This window comes from Panthera tigris, chromosome B3 (genome assembly GCF_018350195.1).
Source record: "Panthera tigris isolate Pti1 chromosome B3, P.tigris_Pti1_mat1.1, whole genome shotgun sequence".
NCBI classification, from domain to species: Eukaryota; Metazoa; Chordata; class Mammalia; order Carnivora; family Felidae; genus Panthera; species Panthera tigris.
The window spans coordinates 62,576,199-62,596,810 of NC_056665.1; the positions used below are offsets into that span (position 1 = coordinate 62,576,199).

Sequence of the window (20,612 nt, forward strand, 5' to 3'; positions counted from 1 at the left end):
AGTTCTCTGCTTATCCCAATTAGTGATGTTTTCCCATATGTGATGGTGATTCAAAGTTATAATTCTGAATATGTTATCAGTATCAGATCTGGTCTTTGATATCTGTTACTACATAAATAAAGGTTAACATTGACTGCACTTGTTAATGGCTTTCTGAATAGCTCTGGTTCAGCATAAAACAGCCAATAAAGATCAGGTTATTCCAGAGTGCTGAATGAGATCACTTAAGAAATAACATAAATAAAAGGACCACATGGTTAGATTAATATATCCAAAAGTTAAATAAATCTTTTTGGTAACCCCTAACAAGCCAACTAAAACAATTTTATACTTTTAACTCAAAATCCTGGATAATTTCTAAGAACAAATTTTTCCTTAGCTAGATTGTAGTCATTCCTTATAAAAATAACTCTTGGAGTGGAGAAAGTTTTCTGCAAAGCAAAAGAAAGGAGTAGAGTGAAGAACCCAACTGTTACTCCTCTTGACCATAAGGGAAAAAATAAAAACAGCAAAATAGATTAATATGCTTGCTAACTATCTACTATGTTCCAATTATTGCTGATCATTTGAATATGAGGGGTGTCTAGACCAGTACTTCTCAAACTAGACTGCCTGTGGTAAAGGGGCCAGTTTCGGTGTGTGTGTGTTTAAAGTTTCCATTCCATTGTTGACTGGTATTTTTAAAAATTACAATAGAAATAGAAGTCACTAGAAAAATGATGATGTGTTTGGATGTTGTGGTAATGTCAAATTTGTTAACCAAACCTCTAAATGCTTATTCGGAACTTTTATCTTGAACACTCCACGGACCATTCTTTCAGTAGCACTAGTCTAGACTATGCTGTTTATGTTATGACAATGTCATTACTCTTTAGTGCCAGCACCAGGTTAGCATTTATGAACATAAAAATTATTCCAATTGTTACTTTTAATAGTTCCAAGTAAATATAATCATAGAATCCTAGGATTAAGAGTTACTTTAGAGGTTTACCTAGTCCAAACCTTTAATAAATCACACATAAGAACATTATATAAGTTAAGAGTATTATATAGGATAGAATGAAAAACAAAATCCATCAGCATGCTACCAGGGACCATAGTCCCCATGCTAACAAATCTGTTTAGCATTCTTTGGATATCATCCTTTGTCATAAATTCCTATCACTGATATTTCTAAGATAATTTCTCCAACTTGTCAATAATGATGCCAAAATATGTCAAATGTCCTACGGAAACCAAGATAGGTATGCCTTCAGGATTTACCTAATTTCCTTTATTAGTAATATTTGAAGGTTTTTTTAAAATTTCTTTTTAGTGTTTATTTTTGAGAGGAAGAGAGAGCGCGCAAGTGGGGAGTGGCAGAGAGGGAGAGAGGAAGACACAGAATCTGAAACAGGCTTCAGGCTCTGAGCTGTCAGCACAGAGCCCAATGCAGGGCTTGAACTTGGGAAGAGCAGGTCATGACCTGAGCTGAAGTCGGATGCTTAACCAACTGAGACACCCAGGTGCCCCTGAACGTTTTTTTTTTTTTTTTTTAATGTTTATTTATTTTTGAGAGAGAGAGAGAGATAGAGCACAAGTGGAGGATGCTTAACCTACTGAGCCACCTAGGAGTCCCTATTTGAAGTTTAAGATAAGCTCTCAAGAGATATGTTTTAGCCAGAAATTTTATCAATTTTAAATGTCAGTATTTTATATTATAACGCTTGTTGTAAATATTCTATTATTTTGAATTATTTAGTGTTATAGAATTATCTATTTTTATAGATTTTTATTATTATTATTTTTTGTAGAGAGAATGCACAAGTGGGAGAGGGGAACAGTGAGAGAGAAAGAGAGAGAGAGGGGGAGAGGGAGAGAGAGAGAGAGAGAGAGAGAGAGAGAGAGAGAGAGAATCTTAAGAAGACTTCATGCTCAGCATGAAGCCTGACGTGAGGCTCGTTCCCATGACCCTAGGATCATGACCTGAGCTGAAATCAAGAGTCAGATGCTCAACTGACTGAGCCACGCCTATTTTTTATTTTTATTTATTTAAGTTTATTTATTTATTTTGAGAGAGTCCATGCACAAGAAGAGGAGGGGCAGAGAGACAGGGAGAGAGAGAATCCCAAGCAGGCCCCATGCTATCAATGCAGAGCCCCATGTGGGGCTCGAACCCACAAACCACAAGATCATGACTGAGCCAAAATCAAGAGCCAGATGCTCAACTGACTGAGCCACCCAGGTGGCCCCCTATTTTTTTATTTTTATTTTTATTTATTTATTTATTTTAATTTTTCCCTATTTTTAATAATTTATTTTTATAAGTATCTAATTATCCATTATCTAGTTATCTATTATCTAACATTCTAGACTAAATATTTATCACTTATTCTAATCTCTTTTAGGATAAAATCAATGAAGTAAATACCTAGGAAACCCACATCATTATTTTATTTGAAGATGTTTTCATAAAAAAATTTTCTAGATAAAAGAACTACATGTCAAATGAGACAGTACAAAGTGGTCAGGCAGATATTTTTGGATGTAGCAATATACTACATAAAAAACATTTACCTTTTTATGGTAATGATTCTCAAAAAGGAGACAAAGGAATACCAGAATCACCTACCAAAACTTGTTCCCAAACAATCATGCTACTGCCATGTGTTGGCTCCTACACACCCTCCCCGCCAGCACAGTTGCATGGCCCTATGATCACTTTTAAAGGGGTAAAAAACCCTTACATTAAAATCTATCTTTAAATAGAGCCAATTTAACAAACATTGAGTATTTACTAAATGTTTAGTATCTATTAAATGGCTTGAGTGTTGCCATTTTCTGGTGTGTACCAGACAGCTCTAGAAAAAAATCTCTTCGTTTAATATTTTATTTTTTAAAATTTCTTTTAATATTTATTCATTTTTGAGAGACAGAGAGAGACAGAGTGTGAATGGGGGCGGGGCAGAGAGAGAGAGGGAGGCACAGAATCTGAAGCAGGCTCCAGGCTCCAAGCTGTCAGCACAGAGCCTGACGCGGGGCTCGAACCCACAAACTGCGGGATCATGACCTGAGCTGAAGTAGGCTGCTTAACCGACTAAGCCACCCAGGAGCCCCTCTTGGTTTAATATTTTAAACTCAGATGGCACTTGAGGAACGACTTACCAATTTGAGCCAGAGACTAAGAAATCGAGGATCATTATAGTATCGTTTTTCTCCTTGCAGCGCTTCAACAGCTCTTTCTAATAATGTTGACATATTACTCTCTTTCCCCCCCTGAGGATAGTTCTGCTCTGTCCAATTAATATACCTGAATGGAAAGGAAAAAAATAATTTTAAAGTTTAATGTGTACTTTTGTTCTTGCACCAAGACCCATTCTTGACTTTCTTAGGCAGAAATATCTAATATATTGGAAGTATGTTTATTTACAGGTCCTCAATGTCATGTCCTAAGTCTATATCCCTCGAGCTTTACCAAATATTGCTAACATATACCTCTGGGAAATAAAGAGGATGGGGATAAAAAGGGTGTAGCTCTCAGCTGCCTGCCACAAAGTTGAAATTTCTTCAGTCCTGAACACCTCAAGAAGAAACACTATGGTTATTCTGTCTCTCCATGTCCCCAAGACACCACTTTGTACTCTGACATACTTCTGGATACCCTAATTTGAGAAGTATGGTCATAAGGACTCATTTGTTAAGTTTCTATTGCCCTTGTTAAATAAAAAAGACCCACCTATCCCAAACATCCAGAGGATCATTTCCAGTGTAAAATCGAATTTCAGATTCAAATGCCCTGAAATTTAAACAGAAAATGTTACCATAAGCAATAGCGATGACAGCCAAATAAATATGTCACACCTCCATTTTTATTAATTTTTTTAAGTATTTAACATCAATTCAAATAACTGCACTGGAGTTTGAGGCTTTGTTAAATAGAAAGAAAAATAGAAATCATCAAGATTCTTCCAGATAACAAAACAGGAGGGACAAAACATGTAGAAATTAAATAAACAAATTCTAAGACAACATATCAAAAAACAGAATTACACAGCAGTTTAAAGCTCGGGAACAAGACTCCCCAGGTTCAAATGCAGCTCCACTCATCGCTAGCAGAGTGACATTAAACAAGCTGTTTAAATTCTATTTTCAGTCTCTTCATCTGTAAAATGGGGATAATAATACAGAAACCCCCCCTTTCTGTGTAGGGGGATACTTTCCAAGACACCCAATGGATGCCTGAAATCCAGGATACTTTCAAAACCTATATATATTTTGTTTCATTCCTGTACATACATACCTATGAACAAGTTCAATTTATAAATTAGGCATCGTAAGGGATTAACAACAACAATAACAAAATAGAACAATTACAACAATATACTATAATAAGAGTTATGTGAATGTGGTTTCTCTCTCAAAATACCTTATTGTTACTATGCTCATCTTTCATCTTCTTCTTGTGAGGATGTGAGATGATAAAATGCCAACATCATGAGATGAAGTGAGGGTAATGATGTAGGCACCGTAATGTAGCATTAGACTACTACTGACTTCTGACAATATGTCAGAAGGAGGGTCATCGGATTCTGGACTGCAGTTGATAGTGAGTAAGTGAAACTGAGGAAAGTGCAACCACAGAAAAGGCAGGACTACTGTAGCAACTATCTATCTTATTAAGTTGATTACTCTTAGTATAAAGTGCTTAAACAGAATGTACTCAATAAATGAGAGCTATTATTTTATATGTATATAGTAGTATTGAACTAAACATACACAAACACACAAACACAGAAGTAAGAATTTTAAAGTAAAATTCCATGGGTAACATCAGTCAGAGAAGAATAATACCAATATGTACTTTGGGGAGTGCTTCAAAGAAAGCGTAAAATTTTACTTTGTAAAGAGCTGGGAAAGGCAGGGCTACGATTAAGTTAAGACTGACCAGTTAGAACAGAGGGAAGTACTAGGTAATAAACCACACTTTAGATAAATGTTTCATCAATAATAGCTGTATAAAGGGTTATGTCAGAATTACAAAATAGTTCCTGACACAAAGGAATTTATACTCCAATAAGAAAGACAAAGTATAGGGGCGACTGGGTGGCTCGGTTGGTTGAGCATCCGACTCTGGCTCAGGTCATGATCTCAAGGTTCGTGGGTCCACGTTGGGCTTTGCACTAGCGGCGTGGAGCCTGCTTCGGATTCTCTGTCTCCCTCTCTCTCTCTGCCCTTCCCCTACTCGCTCTCTCTCTCTCTCAAAAATAAACAAACATTGGGGCGCCTGGGTGGCTCAGCTGGTTAAGCCTCTGACTTCAGCTCAGGTCATGATCTCACGGTTTGTGAGTTCGAGCCCCGTGTCGGGCTCTTTGCTGACAGCGTGGAGCCTGGAGCCTGCTTCGGATTCTGTGCCTACCTCTATCCCTGACCCTCCCCAGCTTGCGCTCTGTCTCTCAAAAATAAATAAACATTAAAAAAATAAATAAATAAAAATAAACAAACATCAAAAATAAAAGACAAAGTATACAAATGAAAAATTAACCCACAATACAAAGTGGTATAGTATATTACAGTTGCCAAGAATGGAAAGTAAAGCCTTTGAGAAGCAAAAGGAGGTATCACAGAAGCAGCATCAGAAGGTGGGACTCTGAAGGAACCAGAAAATTTCAAAGAAAAGTGGAGTTTTCCAAGAAATCAGCATTGAATAAAGTTGTAAAAGTGGGAGAGTTTATCAAGAGGAAATTGAGCTATAAGACAGTTAGTATTGGGAATAGGTGGAGATATCTGGAGAAGTAAGAAGGGCATGCTTTAAATGTAAATTTAAAGACTTTGGGTGCCTGGCTGGCTCAGTTGAAAGAGCATGCAACACTTTATCTCAAGGTTGTGAGTTCAAGCCCCTTGTTAGGCATACAGATTACCTTAAAAAAAAAAAAAAAAATTAAAAATAAAGACTTTGGGTTCCATCTGCTCAAGCTACTACTGACTCTTTAATTGGAGAATATCTTGGGGTGCCTGGGTGGCTCAGTCAGTTAAGTATCTAACCTCAGTTCAGGTCATGATCTTGTGGTTTGTGGGTTCAAGCTCCATGTCCAGCTCTGTGCTGACAGCTCGAAGCCTGGAACCTCCTTCGGATTCTGTGTCTCCCTCTCTCCCTGCCTCTCCCACACTCGCACTCTCTCTTTCTCAAAAATAAAAATAAACATAAAAAAAAAAATTGGAGAATATCTTAAATATGATAAGTAAAGACTTCAAAAAGATCAATTAAGTAACATTTTAGGAATAAAAGAATTTATATAAGGAACTACAATTATGAAACTAATATGGTGATTTAAGTATGACATGATGATGGGATTACCTGCCAAAATGGTGAAAAAATAAAATCTAAGACACTACTGATAAATATCACCAACCCTCCAAATTTCTCTGTAGATGCAATGCAATCCAACCAAAACCTCACAAGGCTCTGTTCTTAAAACTGACAAGATTTTAAAATTTGTTTGGAAAAGCAAAGGACCTAAAATAGCCAAAACAAATTTAAAAAAGAACAACAAAAGGTGGAGAACTCACTCTACCCTAAGTCAAGATTTACTATATAAAGCTAATCAAGACAATATGTAATATGTAATTGGTGAAAGGATAAGCAATTGGATCAATGGAAGAGAATACAGTCCAGAAATATCCACACACATAGTCAAATGATTTCTTTTTCACAAGGGCCCCAAACCAGTTCAGTGGGGAAAAAGAAAAAAACTCTCTTCAACAAATGGAGGCAGAACAACTAGAAATCCATACTGGGGGGTGGGGGGTGGGCAGAAAGAACTTTTCCAGTCTTACAGTGTACACAAGGATAAATTTAAGATGAATCATAGACTGAAACATAAAAAGTGAAACAATAAAGCTACTAGAAGAAAACACAGGAGAGTATCTTTGCAACTTTGGATCTTTGCAAAGATCTAAAGACACAAAAAAAGCACTAACCATAAAAGAAAAACAGTAATTCATTAAGCTTAATCAAAATGAAAAATGTCTGCTCATCAAAAAACACCACTGAGAAAACAGGCAACCATGAACTGGAAGAAAATGTTTGCAACACATTATTTGATAGAAGTCTTGTACACAGACTAGGTAAAGGTCTCCTGCAATCCAATTTTAAAACTGGGCAGAATGTCTAAACAAATACACCACAAAAGAGATTTAAAAGGCCAATAACTGGGTGCCTGGGTGGCTCAGTTGGTTGAGCATCAGACTCTTAATTTTGATTCAGGTCAGGATCCCAGTGTTGTGGGACAGAGCCCCTGTGTCAGGCTCCATGCTCAGTGTAGAGCTTAAGCATCTCTCTCTCTTTCCCTCTGCCCCTCTCCCCCAGTCATGCATGCATTCTCTAGAAAGAAAGAAAAAAAGAGTAAAATCTATGATCTATTAATAAAAAAAAAAAAAAAAGGCCAGTAACCATGAGAAAAAGTGCTCACCATCATTAATCACCAGGGAAATCACAAGTAAAACCATAATATTATTACATACCCACCAAAATGGCTAAAATGAAAGACTGGCACCACCAAAATACTGAAGTAGATTTGGAGAAGGCAAACTCTCATACATAGCTGACAGAAGTGTAAGATGTTATAATCTCTTTGGAAAACTGCCAGTTTCTTAAAAAGTTATACATTCATTTTATTTTTTTAAGCTTATTTTTGAGAGTGAGAGTGCAGGCATATGGGGGAGGGACAGAGAGAGAGAGACTCCCAAGCAGGCTCCATGCTGTCAGCGCAGAGCCTGATGTGGGGCTCAAACCTATGAACCTCCAGATCATGACCTGAGCCGAAGTCCAATGCTTAACCAGCTGAGGAACCCAGGTGCCCCAAAAAGTTAAACATATTTGTATGACCCATCAGTTTCAGTTCTATTCTTTTTTTTTTAGTGTCTATTTATTTATTATTTTTTTTAAATTTTTTTTACATTTTATTTATTTTTGAGAGAGAGAGAGAGAGAGAGAGAGAGAGAGAGACAGAGCACAAGTGGGGGAGGGGCAGAGAGAAAGGGAGACAGAATCTGAAGCAGGCTCCAGGCTCTGAGCTGTCAGCACAGAGCCCGATGTGGGGCTCGAACCCACGAACCGTGAGATCATGACCTGAGCTGAAGTCAGTTGCTTAACTGACTGAGCCACCCAGGCGCCCCTTTAATGTTTATTTTTGAGAGAGAGCTGCATGCAGAGAAGGGGCAGGGGGGCAGGGGGGAGAGGGACAGAGGATCCGAAGCAGGCTCTGTGCTGACAGTAGCAAGCCTGATGAGGGGCTCGAACTCACAAACTGCGAGATCATGACCTGAGCCAAAGTCAGACTCTTAAACAACTGAGCCACCCAAGCATCCCCCAACAGTTCTAAGAGAAATGAAAATCTATGTCCACAAAAATCCTTGTACAAGAATGTCCCCAATAGCTTTATTCATGAAGCACAAAACAGTAAAGAATCGAATGTCCATCAATTAATAAATGGATAAACAAATGAAATACTGCTCAGTAATAAAAAGGAACAATCTGATACATGCAACATGGAAAAGCCTAATAAAACATGCTGAGTGAAAGAAATGCATGACCTCATTTACATAAGCTTCTAGAATAAGCATCAAATGATGCTTATTCTATCATCTATGATGACAGAAATCTGATCATTGGTTTCTTCATGGGGGAGAGGAAGAACACTGATTGGGAATGGGCATGAGAGAACTTTCAGAGGTAATAATGTTCTGTGGGTTGAAGTGCATGTCAAAACTGATTAAATGGTACACTTAAAAATCTGAGCATTCACAGCATGTAAGTTATACTTTAAGAAAAAAAAATCCCATACCTGAGAAACTGACTAAATATAATTTGGATGAGAGGGCAATGAGTAAGATCATTCAAGTGAGTTTTGGTACCATTAACCAAAATGGAGTAGAAGAAGGAAGATCATTTATAAGAGAAGTGATTCAGTATTTAATACATTAGTGATTATATGTTACGAGTAGATAAAAAGACATTTAGAAGGCAAATAAGAGATGTAAATAGCTGTTAAACAATCCCGGAAAATGTGAATATGTAAGGACACACAGGGCAATGAACAAAAGACTTAGATAAAATGCAATAAGAAGCCAATAAGAAAAAAGGAAGGTTCGAGAAGTGGAAACACTAGTACAGTATCACAGAAACCAGGAAGAAGAGTTAACAATACAACACCACAATCTTTTGATACTTGTAAAGATCCAAAGAGATGAACGAGGACGTTCATTACATTATAACCCCAAATTTATGATAACTTGACTATGATGGCGAAATTTTTTTGTCAGAGATTCAAGGTAGGAAAGGATATTTTAGTTCACTTTTTTGAAAAAAGCTTATTTAGGAAAGTAAGTTCTATAGGTCCATTTGAATAATGCAGTACAGTTGACCCTTGAACCACATGGGTTTGAACTATGTGGGTTTATTTATATGGAGATGTTTTCCAATTAAATAGTATATAGTTCTATAAATATATTTTCTCTTCTTTCTGATTTTCTTAACAACATATTCTTTTCTGTAGTTTACTTTATTGTAGTATAGTATATAATACATATACAAAATAAGTGTTAACTGTTTATGTTATGTATCAGTAAAGCTTCCAGTCAACAGGAGGCTTTTATTTATTTATTTTTAAGTTTACTTATTTATTTTGGGGGTGGGGAGGGGGAAGGGCAGAGAGTGAGAGAGAGAGAGAATCCCAAGCAGGCTCTGCACTGATAGTGAAGAGCCTGATGTGGGGCTCAATTCCACCAACAGTGAGATCATGACCTGAGCCAAAATCAAGAGTCAGAGGCTTAACCGACTGAACCACCCAGATGCCCCAACAGTAGGCTTTTAATAAATTTTGGGGGAGTTGAAAGTTATAAATGGATTTTCTACCGCTTGGGGAGTCAGTGCCCCTAGCCCCTGTGCTGTCCAACTGTAGTATTTTTTGGCTTTTCTTTTTTCAGAGTTTATTAAATCATCAATAAGACACTTTCTAGTATAAATTTAATTTCTCTCAGGTTTATATTTTTCTTTGGAGGTCACTATTTCTTTTTTGGCACATTCTCAAAAATACTTTCCTAGAAAGTTAAAAATTGAGTATACATACAAGATAGCAGATCCCCTCTCTCTGAGTACTCAAAATCCAAGGAAGCGATTTCTCTAACTGGTTATTATTAAAGAGTTAATTCTATTTAGGGATCCAGAATGACATGATACTTTTGGTAAATACTGTAATATGATACTTGCTTTACTTTGCTTCTCATTGTCCCCTGTATAAGATGTATCATTTTATTTTATTTAAAAAAAAATCTTTTTTAATTTATTTTTTGAGAGAGACAGAGACAGCAAGCAGGGGAGAGGCAGAGAGAGAGAGAGGGAGATAGAGAATCCCAAGCAGGCTCCACACTATCAGCATGAAGCCCGATGCGGGACTCAAACTCACGAACTGTGAGATCATGACCTGAGCCGCAACCAAGAGTCGACACTTAACCGACTGAGCCACCCAGGTGCCTCAAGATGTATTTTTTTTTTTAAGTTAATTTGTTTATTTTGAGAGAGAGAGAGAACAGGGGAGAGACAGAGACAGGGAGGGAGAGAGAGAATCCCAAGCAGGCTCCACACTGTCAGCACAGAGCCCAAAGTGAGTGGGGCACAATCTCATGAACCTCGAGATCATGACCTTAGCTAAAACCAAGAGTCAGAAGCTTAACCAACTGAGCCACCCAGATGCCCCAAGATGTACTTCTATTGATACAAAAGTTTGGCTGCTCCATAACATAATGAAATGAAATCCTATACTCTTGTTTGTAATCGCACTCAGGGAGATCTTTAGATAGCTGTTGTGTGATGAAAAAGCAGGTGGAGAACAGATTCTCACACTATCAACTTTGAAAAGTACTCCTTATGCCAACCTGCATGGATCCACACCTACATTACTAACCACAGTTAGGGATGAATGATGACAGGTTCACCCCAAACCGTTCTACACACCGTTTCTGTTGCTGAAGAGTAGTGTTACAGGCAGATTCTTGCTGTGCCAATGCTCCCTGAAGCGTAGACATGATCCGCCCCTGCCTTAAGGGTTGGACATTTTCTTTACTCAGCTCCCACTCATCTCCCTCCAAAGACATGGCTTCACTGTGAAGACAGAAACAAAAGCAATACTAATAACGCATTATTTTATCACTAGATTATTATAAATGCTTTCAGATAAGTGATTATTCATGATCTTTGAGCTGAATACGGTGGGCTGGCACATTAGTAGTGTTCTTATACTCCTAAGCTTCTGAGCCTTTCTATGACCTGGTTTCCAAGTTTATGGCTGTAATATTGCCTAACGGAAAAGAGAATGTGACTAGGATACTGTGGACAGTTCTAAGAGTAAAGTTTAAGCCAGGAAGAAAAGAAGGGGAAAAAATTATAAATTTGGCAAGGTAGATAAAAAGCAGTTCTATGCTTACCACTAATGCATCATCCCATTTAAAGTTAGCAAATAGTTTGTTGAACTAACACCCCATGTTTCAACTGATGGCTTAAAACTGAAACTGGAATGAATACGTATTTCCCAGAGAGGGGACAAAGATACAATTTAGTGATCACAACTGGTCCCCACCACTCCAATTCTGTTAAGCCTGTTGATGGGGAAATTCCCACAAGTTTTTTGAAGGCAATCACCATAGGGGGTATGTGCTCTGAACTTCAGAGTTATGCAATTGTCAGATAGAAGCCCACTTCTGGCTCTGGGACATCATCTCTGAGTTTAAAACTGAGAAACAGGAACTAATCCTCAAAATAAAGTGAAAGTTATGTGTGACCTCAATCTAGATGAGAACTAAAGAAAGTAAACTCTGAGTGATTAATAATTTAGGTTGTAACTACTCACAACTTTTTAACTATATTGTGTGACTCCTACAAATGTAAGGGCTGTGCCATTTTGTTGATTTGTTGTTGTTTGTTTGTTTATTTATTTTGAGACAGAGAGAAAGAGTGCAAGCAGGGGAGGGAGAGGGGGACAGACGATCTGAAGCAGGCTCTGTGCTGAGAGCAGAAAGCTGGATGTGGGGCTCAAACTCACGAACCTGAGATTGTGACCTGAGCTGAGGTTGGACCCTTAATTGACTGAGCCATCCAAGCACCCCAGCACATCATTTAGTTTTCTATCCCCATGGTCTAATATAGGATCTGACGCCAGTAAGCACTGAATAAATGTTTGCTGAGTTCATCTGAAATTCTTCTCTTGATCGTGAAATAGCAATTAAACTATCTCAACTAATGTCCCAAACTGAGCTGGGACTGCATCCATCCCTTCCTGCTCTTGTCTCTTCCCAGACCTGCTCCTCCCACAGTCTTCCTTCATCTCAAATAAATGGCACTTTCATTTTTCCAGTTACACAAGCCAAAAATCTCAGTGCCACCCTTAACACCCCTCTCACTACCACCCTACCTCCAGTCAGGGAGCAAATCCTGTTGGCTCTACCTTCAAAACAGATCCAGGAACCAACCTCTCGTCTCCACTGTCTCTAGTCTGGCTCAAGTTACCATCTTCTCTTGCCTGGATTATTTCAATAACCTCTTAACTGGTCTCCCTGCTTTCATCCTTTTCTGCCTTAAGTCTTTTCAACACTGTAGCCCACAATCCTATTTAAATCCATAACAGATCATGACTTTCCTCTGCTCAAAACCTTCCAGTGACTTTCAAACCTGAGTAAAAGCCAAGTCCTTAGAATGCCTGCATCGTCACCTTCACCTTTTACTCTCCTGGCTCACTTGGCTCCAGCTACACTTGCCAGGTGCTGCTCCCTCCCCCAACCCTCACCCTCCAAATCTCTGTACTTCCCCCCAGATACACGCATGACTAGCTCTTGAGTTCCCTTCAAGTCTTGACCCAAATGAGACTTTCTTAGTGAGACTCCTGTTCAAAACTATCTACAACTGCACCAACCCCCCTACTCCCCACCATTTTAGTTCTTCTAGGACTGACCACCTATCTTTTTAGTTTATTGATCTTGGTTATTGTCTGTTGCTCCCACCTCAGAACTTAAATTTCACAAGGGCAGGGGTTTTTGTGTTTTTTGCTTATTTGCCATACTAGCGCTTAGTAGGTGGTCAATAAGTATTTGTTGCATGAGTTAAAGAACCCTCCATATGGCATTTATCTAAGTATTGTGGACCCCATAACGAAAACGCATACAGAATTCCAACCTGGAAGAACTGATATATATTTAAATAAGGAAAAGCAGCAAGCATGCAAAGAAGGGCTTTTTAGATTTCTGACCATGCCATTGACATGGAAGCACCTACCACTTGTTGGGCACTTATTTGGAGGCAGTTAATTTCACAGATACTTTGAATTCACCAGCATTTTCCATATTAAGACAAGTCCAAGGTCAAAGAGCTAGCAAACGTCTGAGCTGAGAGACACAGACCACACTACAAATTCCAAGTTCCTTGTACCACTGGGGTCGCACAGCCACCTTAGCTTTGAAGCTGGGTGCAGCGGGGTTCTCACGTGCCCTCACCCCACTGAGGTTTTACCGGGGCTTCACATCCACCCCTCGCGACTCCAGCAGGAGGGAGGCTCCAGTCGGGCCCGCTCTTCTCCCGACCGTGTTCCCCTTGACTGCTCTTGATCCGAGCCTCTGACACCGACTAGGCACCCTCGGGTCTCGCAGGCCCAGCTCCCGGCAGCCCTTCTCGCGTACCTACCTCAGAGCACCCCCTTCCTTCTTCATCGCCGCCATCCTGCATTCCGGGTTCAGGCCCTCGTCCTGCCGCAAGCCTTTCCTCGGGGCCGCAGAACGCCTGGGCTTCCTTCTGCAACCTGCGCTTAGAGATAATGAAGAGACAAGAAGGACAAAAGCGTGCCCTTGACTCCTTCGCAAAGCAGCCACCTCAAACCCTCCAAGTTTCAAATTTAACGGTCCCGCGCGGACGACGTGAATACGCCCCTCCGTCCCTTCGTACTCGCGTCTTTCTCCCAAGGAATTCTGGGGCTTGTAGTTTAGCCCGGGTTTAGTCCACGCAGTCGCCATGCAAAATGGGAGTTGTAGTTTCCGGGGAGTCTGTGGCTGCTCAGTCCGCGCAGGTAGTGGCGGTATAAATCGTCTGCGAGCGCTCTAAAGCCAGTTTCTGAACCGAGCGAGGGACACTTTAAGCACCAGAATTTCTTTGATGTTTTGAGCAGAGAGATATCTTTGAGTGCTTGCACTTGGCTGGACTCTTCTTAGGTGGCTGGCCAGGCTGTGATCACCCTTGCTGTCCGACTCAAGTTGCTCATATGTCCACAGCTTAGGGAGCTCTGACCCAGCTGTTTCGTGCCTAACCTTTGAATTCAGAAAAGCTGAACTCTAGTTCTGTAAAAATTGTACCAAGTGTGCAGCCTTAGGCAAAGTCACATACTCTCTCTGACCTTCAAATTTCCTCATCTGTAATGTGATGCATTGCCTTTATTGCATAGTCCGCACACAGAAAATACAGCTATGCCTTGGCTGCCAAGGTTCGGCCTCTTTTCCTCTTCAAGACACCAGCCTCCACTGGCATTGGACTCTTAGGGCCAGTTCCAGTTTCCTGAGGAAGAAAATATGGTGGGCTCAGTTGTGGCCAGGGGAGCGACCTTTTGAACAAACCCAGTACAGAGGAGTCCTCTTCCTGTGAACTTAGGGGTGGTGAGAGGTGGCCCTTCCTAGAGTGGGGAACTGGGAGTAGGTGTTCACTACTCCTTGCTTCTTGGTTCTCAGGTTTCTCCAACATTTTTTTTAAGATTTTATTTTTAAGTAATCTCTACACCTAACATGGGGCTTGAACTTAGAACCCTGACATCAAGAGTCACAGCCTTTACCCACTGAGCCAGCCTGTCGCCTCTCCACCTTTTTTTCACACTATGTAAGTTCTTCTTTCTTCTGCATCATCAGGACTCTTGATTGCATTGGAATGGAAATCTGACTCAAACTGACTTACTCAGAAAAAGAAGTTTATTGGCTCATATATAAAAGACTTCAGATGACACTTAATCCAGGACTCATGTCCTGTGGCGTCATCAGGCCTGGGACCTTCTCCATTTCTCACCTCTGTTTATATTAGTTTATTGTCATTCTCCACTGAGTAACAGCTACAGGACTTTGTCCTTCCAGGTTCAAGTTCAGACTTAGAAGTCACTCTCTTTAGCCACTTCCCCGCAGTCACTGGAACTAGTAGATTCAGGATTCTGATTGTTCAGGCCCAAATCATGTGTTTCATCTTGGGAGATGAGAGGCGAAGGGGTGATTCCCCACAGGAAATTTTGGTTTCTCTTTATTTCTAAGTCCTCTAAATCCAAGAAGACTTTCTGGATTATGGGAGAGGTGATATATGGGATTCCCTCTCTGTGTCATTTTATCTCTCATCTCACACCAGTACTAACCTAGTCTCTCATTTCCTTTCCCCAGGGTGTCCTGTTCGCATCTACAACTCCTTATTTTCTGTTGCTTCCTATAAACCATCTTGGAAGTGTAGCATTTGTTCTTTTGATCTCAGTCTTGCTTGTAGCCCCACAAACTGTGGTACAACATGGAACACATTCAAGCTAAACTCTGTTTGTTTCACCAGAGAAGAAGGGAGATAGATTTTTTAAAAAAAGTATGACAGGGGCGCCTGGGTGGCTCTGTCGGTTAAGCGTCCGATTCTTGGTTTCAACTCAGGTCATGATCTCATGGTTTGTGGGTTCTGTTATGGCCAGAATTCATGATCCCCAAATACCGCCAGGGAGCCGAGTCCGATGTAAAAGCAAAAGAGCCTTTATTTGAGCTAGCTCGAGCTCAATCCCCTACCAGCACCGACCCAGTGGTGAGATACCGGGGAGAGAGAGCGAGTTTCAAAAGGACAAAGGTTTTATTGGGGCCTAGGGGCAGTTGGTGAGGTAATGGCTGTGGCCTCAGCCGATTGGCTGGGGAAGGGTCCGAGTCCTGTTAGGCAGGTGAGCGGGAGGTTACTCAAGGGGAGGAGGCGTGGTCAAGGTGAAGGACACAGAACAAGATGGAGTTGGCCGGGGTAGGCCCACCCTTTCAGGTTCGAGCCCCAAATTGGGCTCTGTGCTGACAGCTTGGAGCGTGGAGCCTGCTTCAGATCCTGTGTCTCCCTCTCTCTTTGCCCTTCCCCCAGTTGCACTCTGCCCCTGTCTCTCTCTCTCTCTCAAAAATGAACATTAAAAAAAATAATAAATAAAATGAGATCTATCAGTCTGGCTCACAATCTACCATTAAAAAAATAATAAAAAGGTATGACAGAGGTACTGTATGGATTTATTGGGAACATGAGTTTTTGTTGGACTGGACTGTGGCTGAGTGGTGATTTGGGTCTCAACAGCACCCACCAGTCAGGAAGGAAGTCAGGATTAAGCTCATATACATTTCTGGTCCAAAGAGGGTAAGACAGAGGCTCACATATTTCAGTGTGCTGAGCATGAGTGGGATACAAACAATCTGAACAATGAACCAGACACAGCTCTTGTCTTCTGGCAACTTCAGGTTAGCTGGAGAGACAAATAAACGGGCAATTTCAGTACATTGCTGCCATAACCAGAGGTAAATAAACACAGGGGGGCATGGAGACACATACGAAGACCTTCCAGCCCGGGGCTGAGGGAAAGGAGGAAGTCAAGGCAAATTTTGTAGAGAAGATGGTAAACGTGATAGGCAAGATTTGACACAAACTATTGAGAATAACAACACAAGCTGTGTAGCAGCTGAAGTTTTTCTTCAGTATGTGTCCACTTCCTCTCCATTCCCCTGCTCTTTCCACTGACTTCCTGTACCCAGGTCTCACTTCTTTAGACCTCCGTGCTGGCCCATCAAAAACTGCTTATCCTGTGTCCTGTTTTCTCTCACCTAGCTATCACATTGAAAACTTACGAACCGGGGTGCCTGGGTGACTCAGTTGGTTAAGCCTTCGACTCTTGATTTCGGCTCAGGTCATGATCTCACTGTGCTGAGATCCAGCCCTGTGCGGGGCTCTAGACGGCCTGGAGCCTGCTTAAGATTCTCTCCCTCCCTCTCCCGCAGCCCCTCCTGAGCATGTGCCCTGTGCATGTGCACACACTCTCTCTCAAAAAAAAAAAAAAAAAAAAAAAGAAAGAAAGAAAAAGAAAACACGAACTAAGTCACACTAAGATGTTAATAATAGTTCAGGCTTGAATGCGGTATTTTGCACCTAATATTCTTTTTTTAATTTTTTTTAATGTTTTATTTATTTTTGAGAGAGAGAGACAGAGTACTAGTGGGGGAGGGAGAGGCAGAGAGAGGAGACACAGAATCCAAAGCAGGCTCCAGGTTCTGAGCTGTCAGCACAGGGCCTGACGCAGGGCTCAAACTCATGAACCGTGAGATCATGACCTGAGCTGAAGTCGGACACTTAACTGGCTGAGCCACCAGGCACCCCTTTCACATCCTGTTCTAAGATGCTAGTAGATTTTATAGGGGAATAAAGGTTGGATTTTCAAATAAACTTCTGAAATGCTTACTTAAATGGGTATCTTTACTGAACGGCTCCCTAGAGCCCTTAATAGGCCAAAGTGCACTATGAATCTCTAAGGGAAAGGGTGTTTTTGTTTTCAATTGCTGCTGTAACAAAATACCATAAACTTGGTAGCTTAAAACAATACAGATTTATCATCTTACAGTTTGGTTGGTCAGAAGTTTGACTCAAGCCTCACTGGGTTAAACAAGGTGTTGGCAGGACTGTGTTTCTGGAAGCCCTTTGGGAGAATTTGTTTCCTCTTTTCCAGTTTTTAGAGGCATTCACTTGTATTCCTTCACTTCCTTCACTTGTGGGCCCCTTCCTACAGCTTCAAAGCCAGCAACACAACATCTGTCTGATCTGGCTTCTGTCACCACATCTCTAACCACAGTCAGGAAACTCTCATTGCTTTTAAGGGCTCATGTAATTATATTGGACCCATCCAGATGATCCAGGATAACCTGTCTATCTCAAGGTTCTGAATGTTAATCACATCTGCCAAGTCCCTTTTGCCACAGGTTCCATGGATTAGGACACGGACATCTTTGGCTGTGATGATTCTGCCTATCACAGGGGGTGTAAAATATGTTGGTGTCTCTGAACACATTTGACCATGAAGAAACCTTTCCACACATCTTTCAGAACAGATTTTGGGCTCTTTGTATTTTAACAGTCTGTCTCAGGAGAAGAAAATTCATAAAGGAATAAATCTTAATGGTGGAATTTCAGGCCCAGTGGTGACTGATAACAGTTGGGGACTAGCAACCCGCTCATTTTTATACATTTGCTTTATATGCAAAGCCATACATATCAGCATCAGTGGCTTTTAGAGGATTTAGCTGTTAGAAAATTTATGATCTCTTTCTGGGTCTTGTGGAGATGTGTGTGTTCTTGATTATCAAAGGCTGATTTCCCCCAACTTTGCCTTCATGGATTATATGAAAGCCTACTTTAGCAGGCTAAGCACTGCAAAGATGAAAACCTCTCGGTCTCCAGGGAACCCTTGGATGGACTGATTGTTTACTGTGCAACCACAAGAGGAAGGAGGGACTATCTGGGGGTGGGAGGAAGGTCAAGAGACACTGAATGGGGGGTGTGTAGCTTCGGGGCCTGAAGGAGACCACATCTGGGAAAGCAGTATCACCATGCTGGCTTTCACCCCAGCAACAGATCAGCCAATCAGGGCAGCAGCTGCATCTTGGATTTACCAGTGATGAGGTGCCTTGAGGTAGAAGAACCAATGAGAAGGAGGCATAATAATCCAAACCGTCTTGTGTTTGCAGGAGGAAGGGAGGTGAAGGGTGAAAAGATGCCAGAGCCTAGGGCTGGGGACTACTGGCTGCTACCCAGTTGCATCTCACAGTAGCTGTTGCTAACAGGGTATTAGAGAACTCTCCAAGGAGCTGGGTTTCTCTCTCTTCAATTCCACAGAACACCTCTTCTGGACTAGGTTTCTGCTTTTCTGCAGAACTACCTTACTCTTCACGGGTCTTCTCAAGCCACTGGAAATTGACCCAGAAATTCCACACTGATATACGCAAAAAATATATGCGCTGAATGAGGCAATCAATACCAGTTATCAACTTTTCTGCATCTGGCAGAAAAAAAAAAAAGGTTGGAGTGGACCACAAGCTGAGAACAGAAGCGATCATATGGCAGGGCTGTTACGAAACAAGGTAAGATATGGAGCTAAATACACTATAAAGTAATAAGAAGTACAAATTTGGGCTCTTTTGCCCTGGCATTATCCCGACCAGAGTTTTGTGCTCCAGGAAGGTCTTAGAAAATCTAGAGAGTGCCCAAATATTCATCATTGTGCTCAGTTTACACATTAGGTGATCTAAACTCAAGGAAGTAAAGTGATAATGAGCATCATCCATGAAAGTAGATCTGAATTTCACCAGCTTCTCACTTCAAGTCCACGGCTCTGGGTGCCACAAACCTCAGCTCTACATTAAGCAATTTAACTAATTCTAATGTTTAATAAACTTCAGCTTCAGGGTGGCACATTCTGGGGGAGGAGCAAATTCAGGGTCACCCAGCATCATATGGGAGCCTCCACTCACTCCAATGTGTTAGGTATTTCCCCAAAACTGTTGGATGGGGCTCCTGGCAGGCATTTGTTTGTCCTCAAATAAGAGGAATGGTGGAAGCAGGAGGGTTTCCCCATGGGCTCAGAGGGAAATGGAATGGGGAGGACCACTTGCTATTTACCCTGAATAGTGACCCTTGCTTGGCCTGGCCCCAGGGACTCTTGGCCTTATAGAGAGAGGGCCTGTAGGCAGCGGATTCTGTGTGATGCTAGCCTCCAGCAACACTGCCTTCATTCCCGGGTGCTGAGGACACAGCCAAGCTCCAGCCTCTCAAAGACTGGCAGTTCTGAGGGCCCTGGGGCCTGCGGTGGGGGGGGGGGGGTGCAGGGAGTACTCCCGGTCTAGACATCAGCACCCTCCCAGCAGTCTCCAGCACCTTCCAGCACCCTGTCCAGTGGCCTCAGAGGTAGAGCCATCAAACAGGCAACTGAAGCAGGAAAGGAAGACCATGGCAGAAGACTGGTTGGTGAGCACAAGGGCTCTGGAAAATCCCCAGACCACCTAGGGGAGGCTTTGAAAGGGGGGCTGACTCAGGATCACATATGTGATTGTACAAATTACGCCCTGCCCAAGAGTGACAGTCCGGAGGCACAAATGGGAACACTTTTTCCTGCTTTGCTCATTCAGAGGAGACACTTCTGAAAGTTCTTCTGCCCGGAGGGGCCTCTTTTTTGTAATTCACAGAAAGCACTGTGTGTGCTCGCTGTGGCCCTGGGCCTAGAGATTTTATGCAAGAACCCGTGGAGTCTTTGGCACTTGCGTTCGAGTGACTCCACAGCAGGGAGGCCTGTCTCTCCTTATTTGAGGAGGCAGTGATCCCCTGATAGGTGAACAACAGTTGGGTTGGTTCTCGGCAGAGATGCGCAATGTGGGAAAGCTGCCGGGAGGATCGAGTGGCTGGGGGTGGGTATGTGGGTGCTCTCGTCATTTCTTTGCCAGGCGGGCTTCCTTGCTCTGTCTCCCAGATGTTGCCTCCTGGGGCCTGGTGCAGCCTGTAGAAAGTTTGCTTCTGTCGTTCTGAGGGGCCCAGC

The 20,612-nt window shown here is 41.6% G+C and overlaps 1 protein-coding gene across 1 annotated transcript in view; it reads right to left on the reverse strand.

Annotated features, from left to right (window-relative positions):
* The window catches only part of BUB1B (BUB1 mitotic checkpoint serine/threonine kinase B), a 50,422-nt gene extending 36,480 nt beyond the window's left edge, over window positions 1–13,942 (reverse strand). The window contains exons 1-4 of the mRNA XM_007081652.3: window positions 13,706–13,942; window positions 10,991–11,137; window positions 3,716–3,775; window positions 3,145–3,289 (exon numbers count right to left, since the gene is read on the reverse strand). Of these exons, the coding sequence (XP_007081714.2) occupies window positions 3,145–3,289; window positions 3,716–3,775; window positions 10,991–11,137; window positions 13,706–13,740 (387 nt within the window). The 5' untranslated portion in view covers window positions 13,741–13,942. The remainder of the gene's footprint in view (window positions 1–3,144; window positions 3,290–3,715; window positions 3,776–10,990; window positions 11,138–13,705) is intronic.
* Between the last annotated feature and the right edge of the window lie 6,670 nt (window positions 13,943–20,612).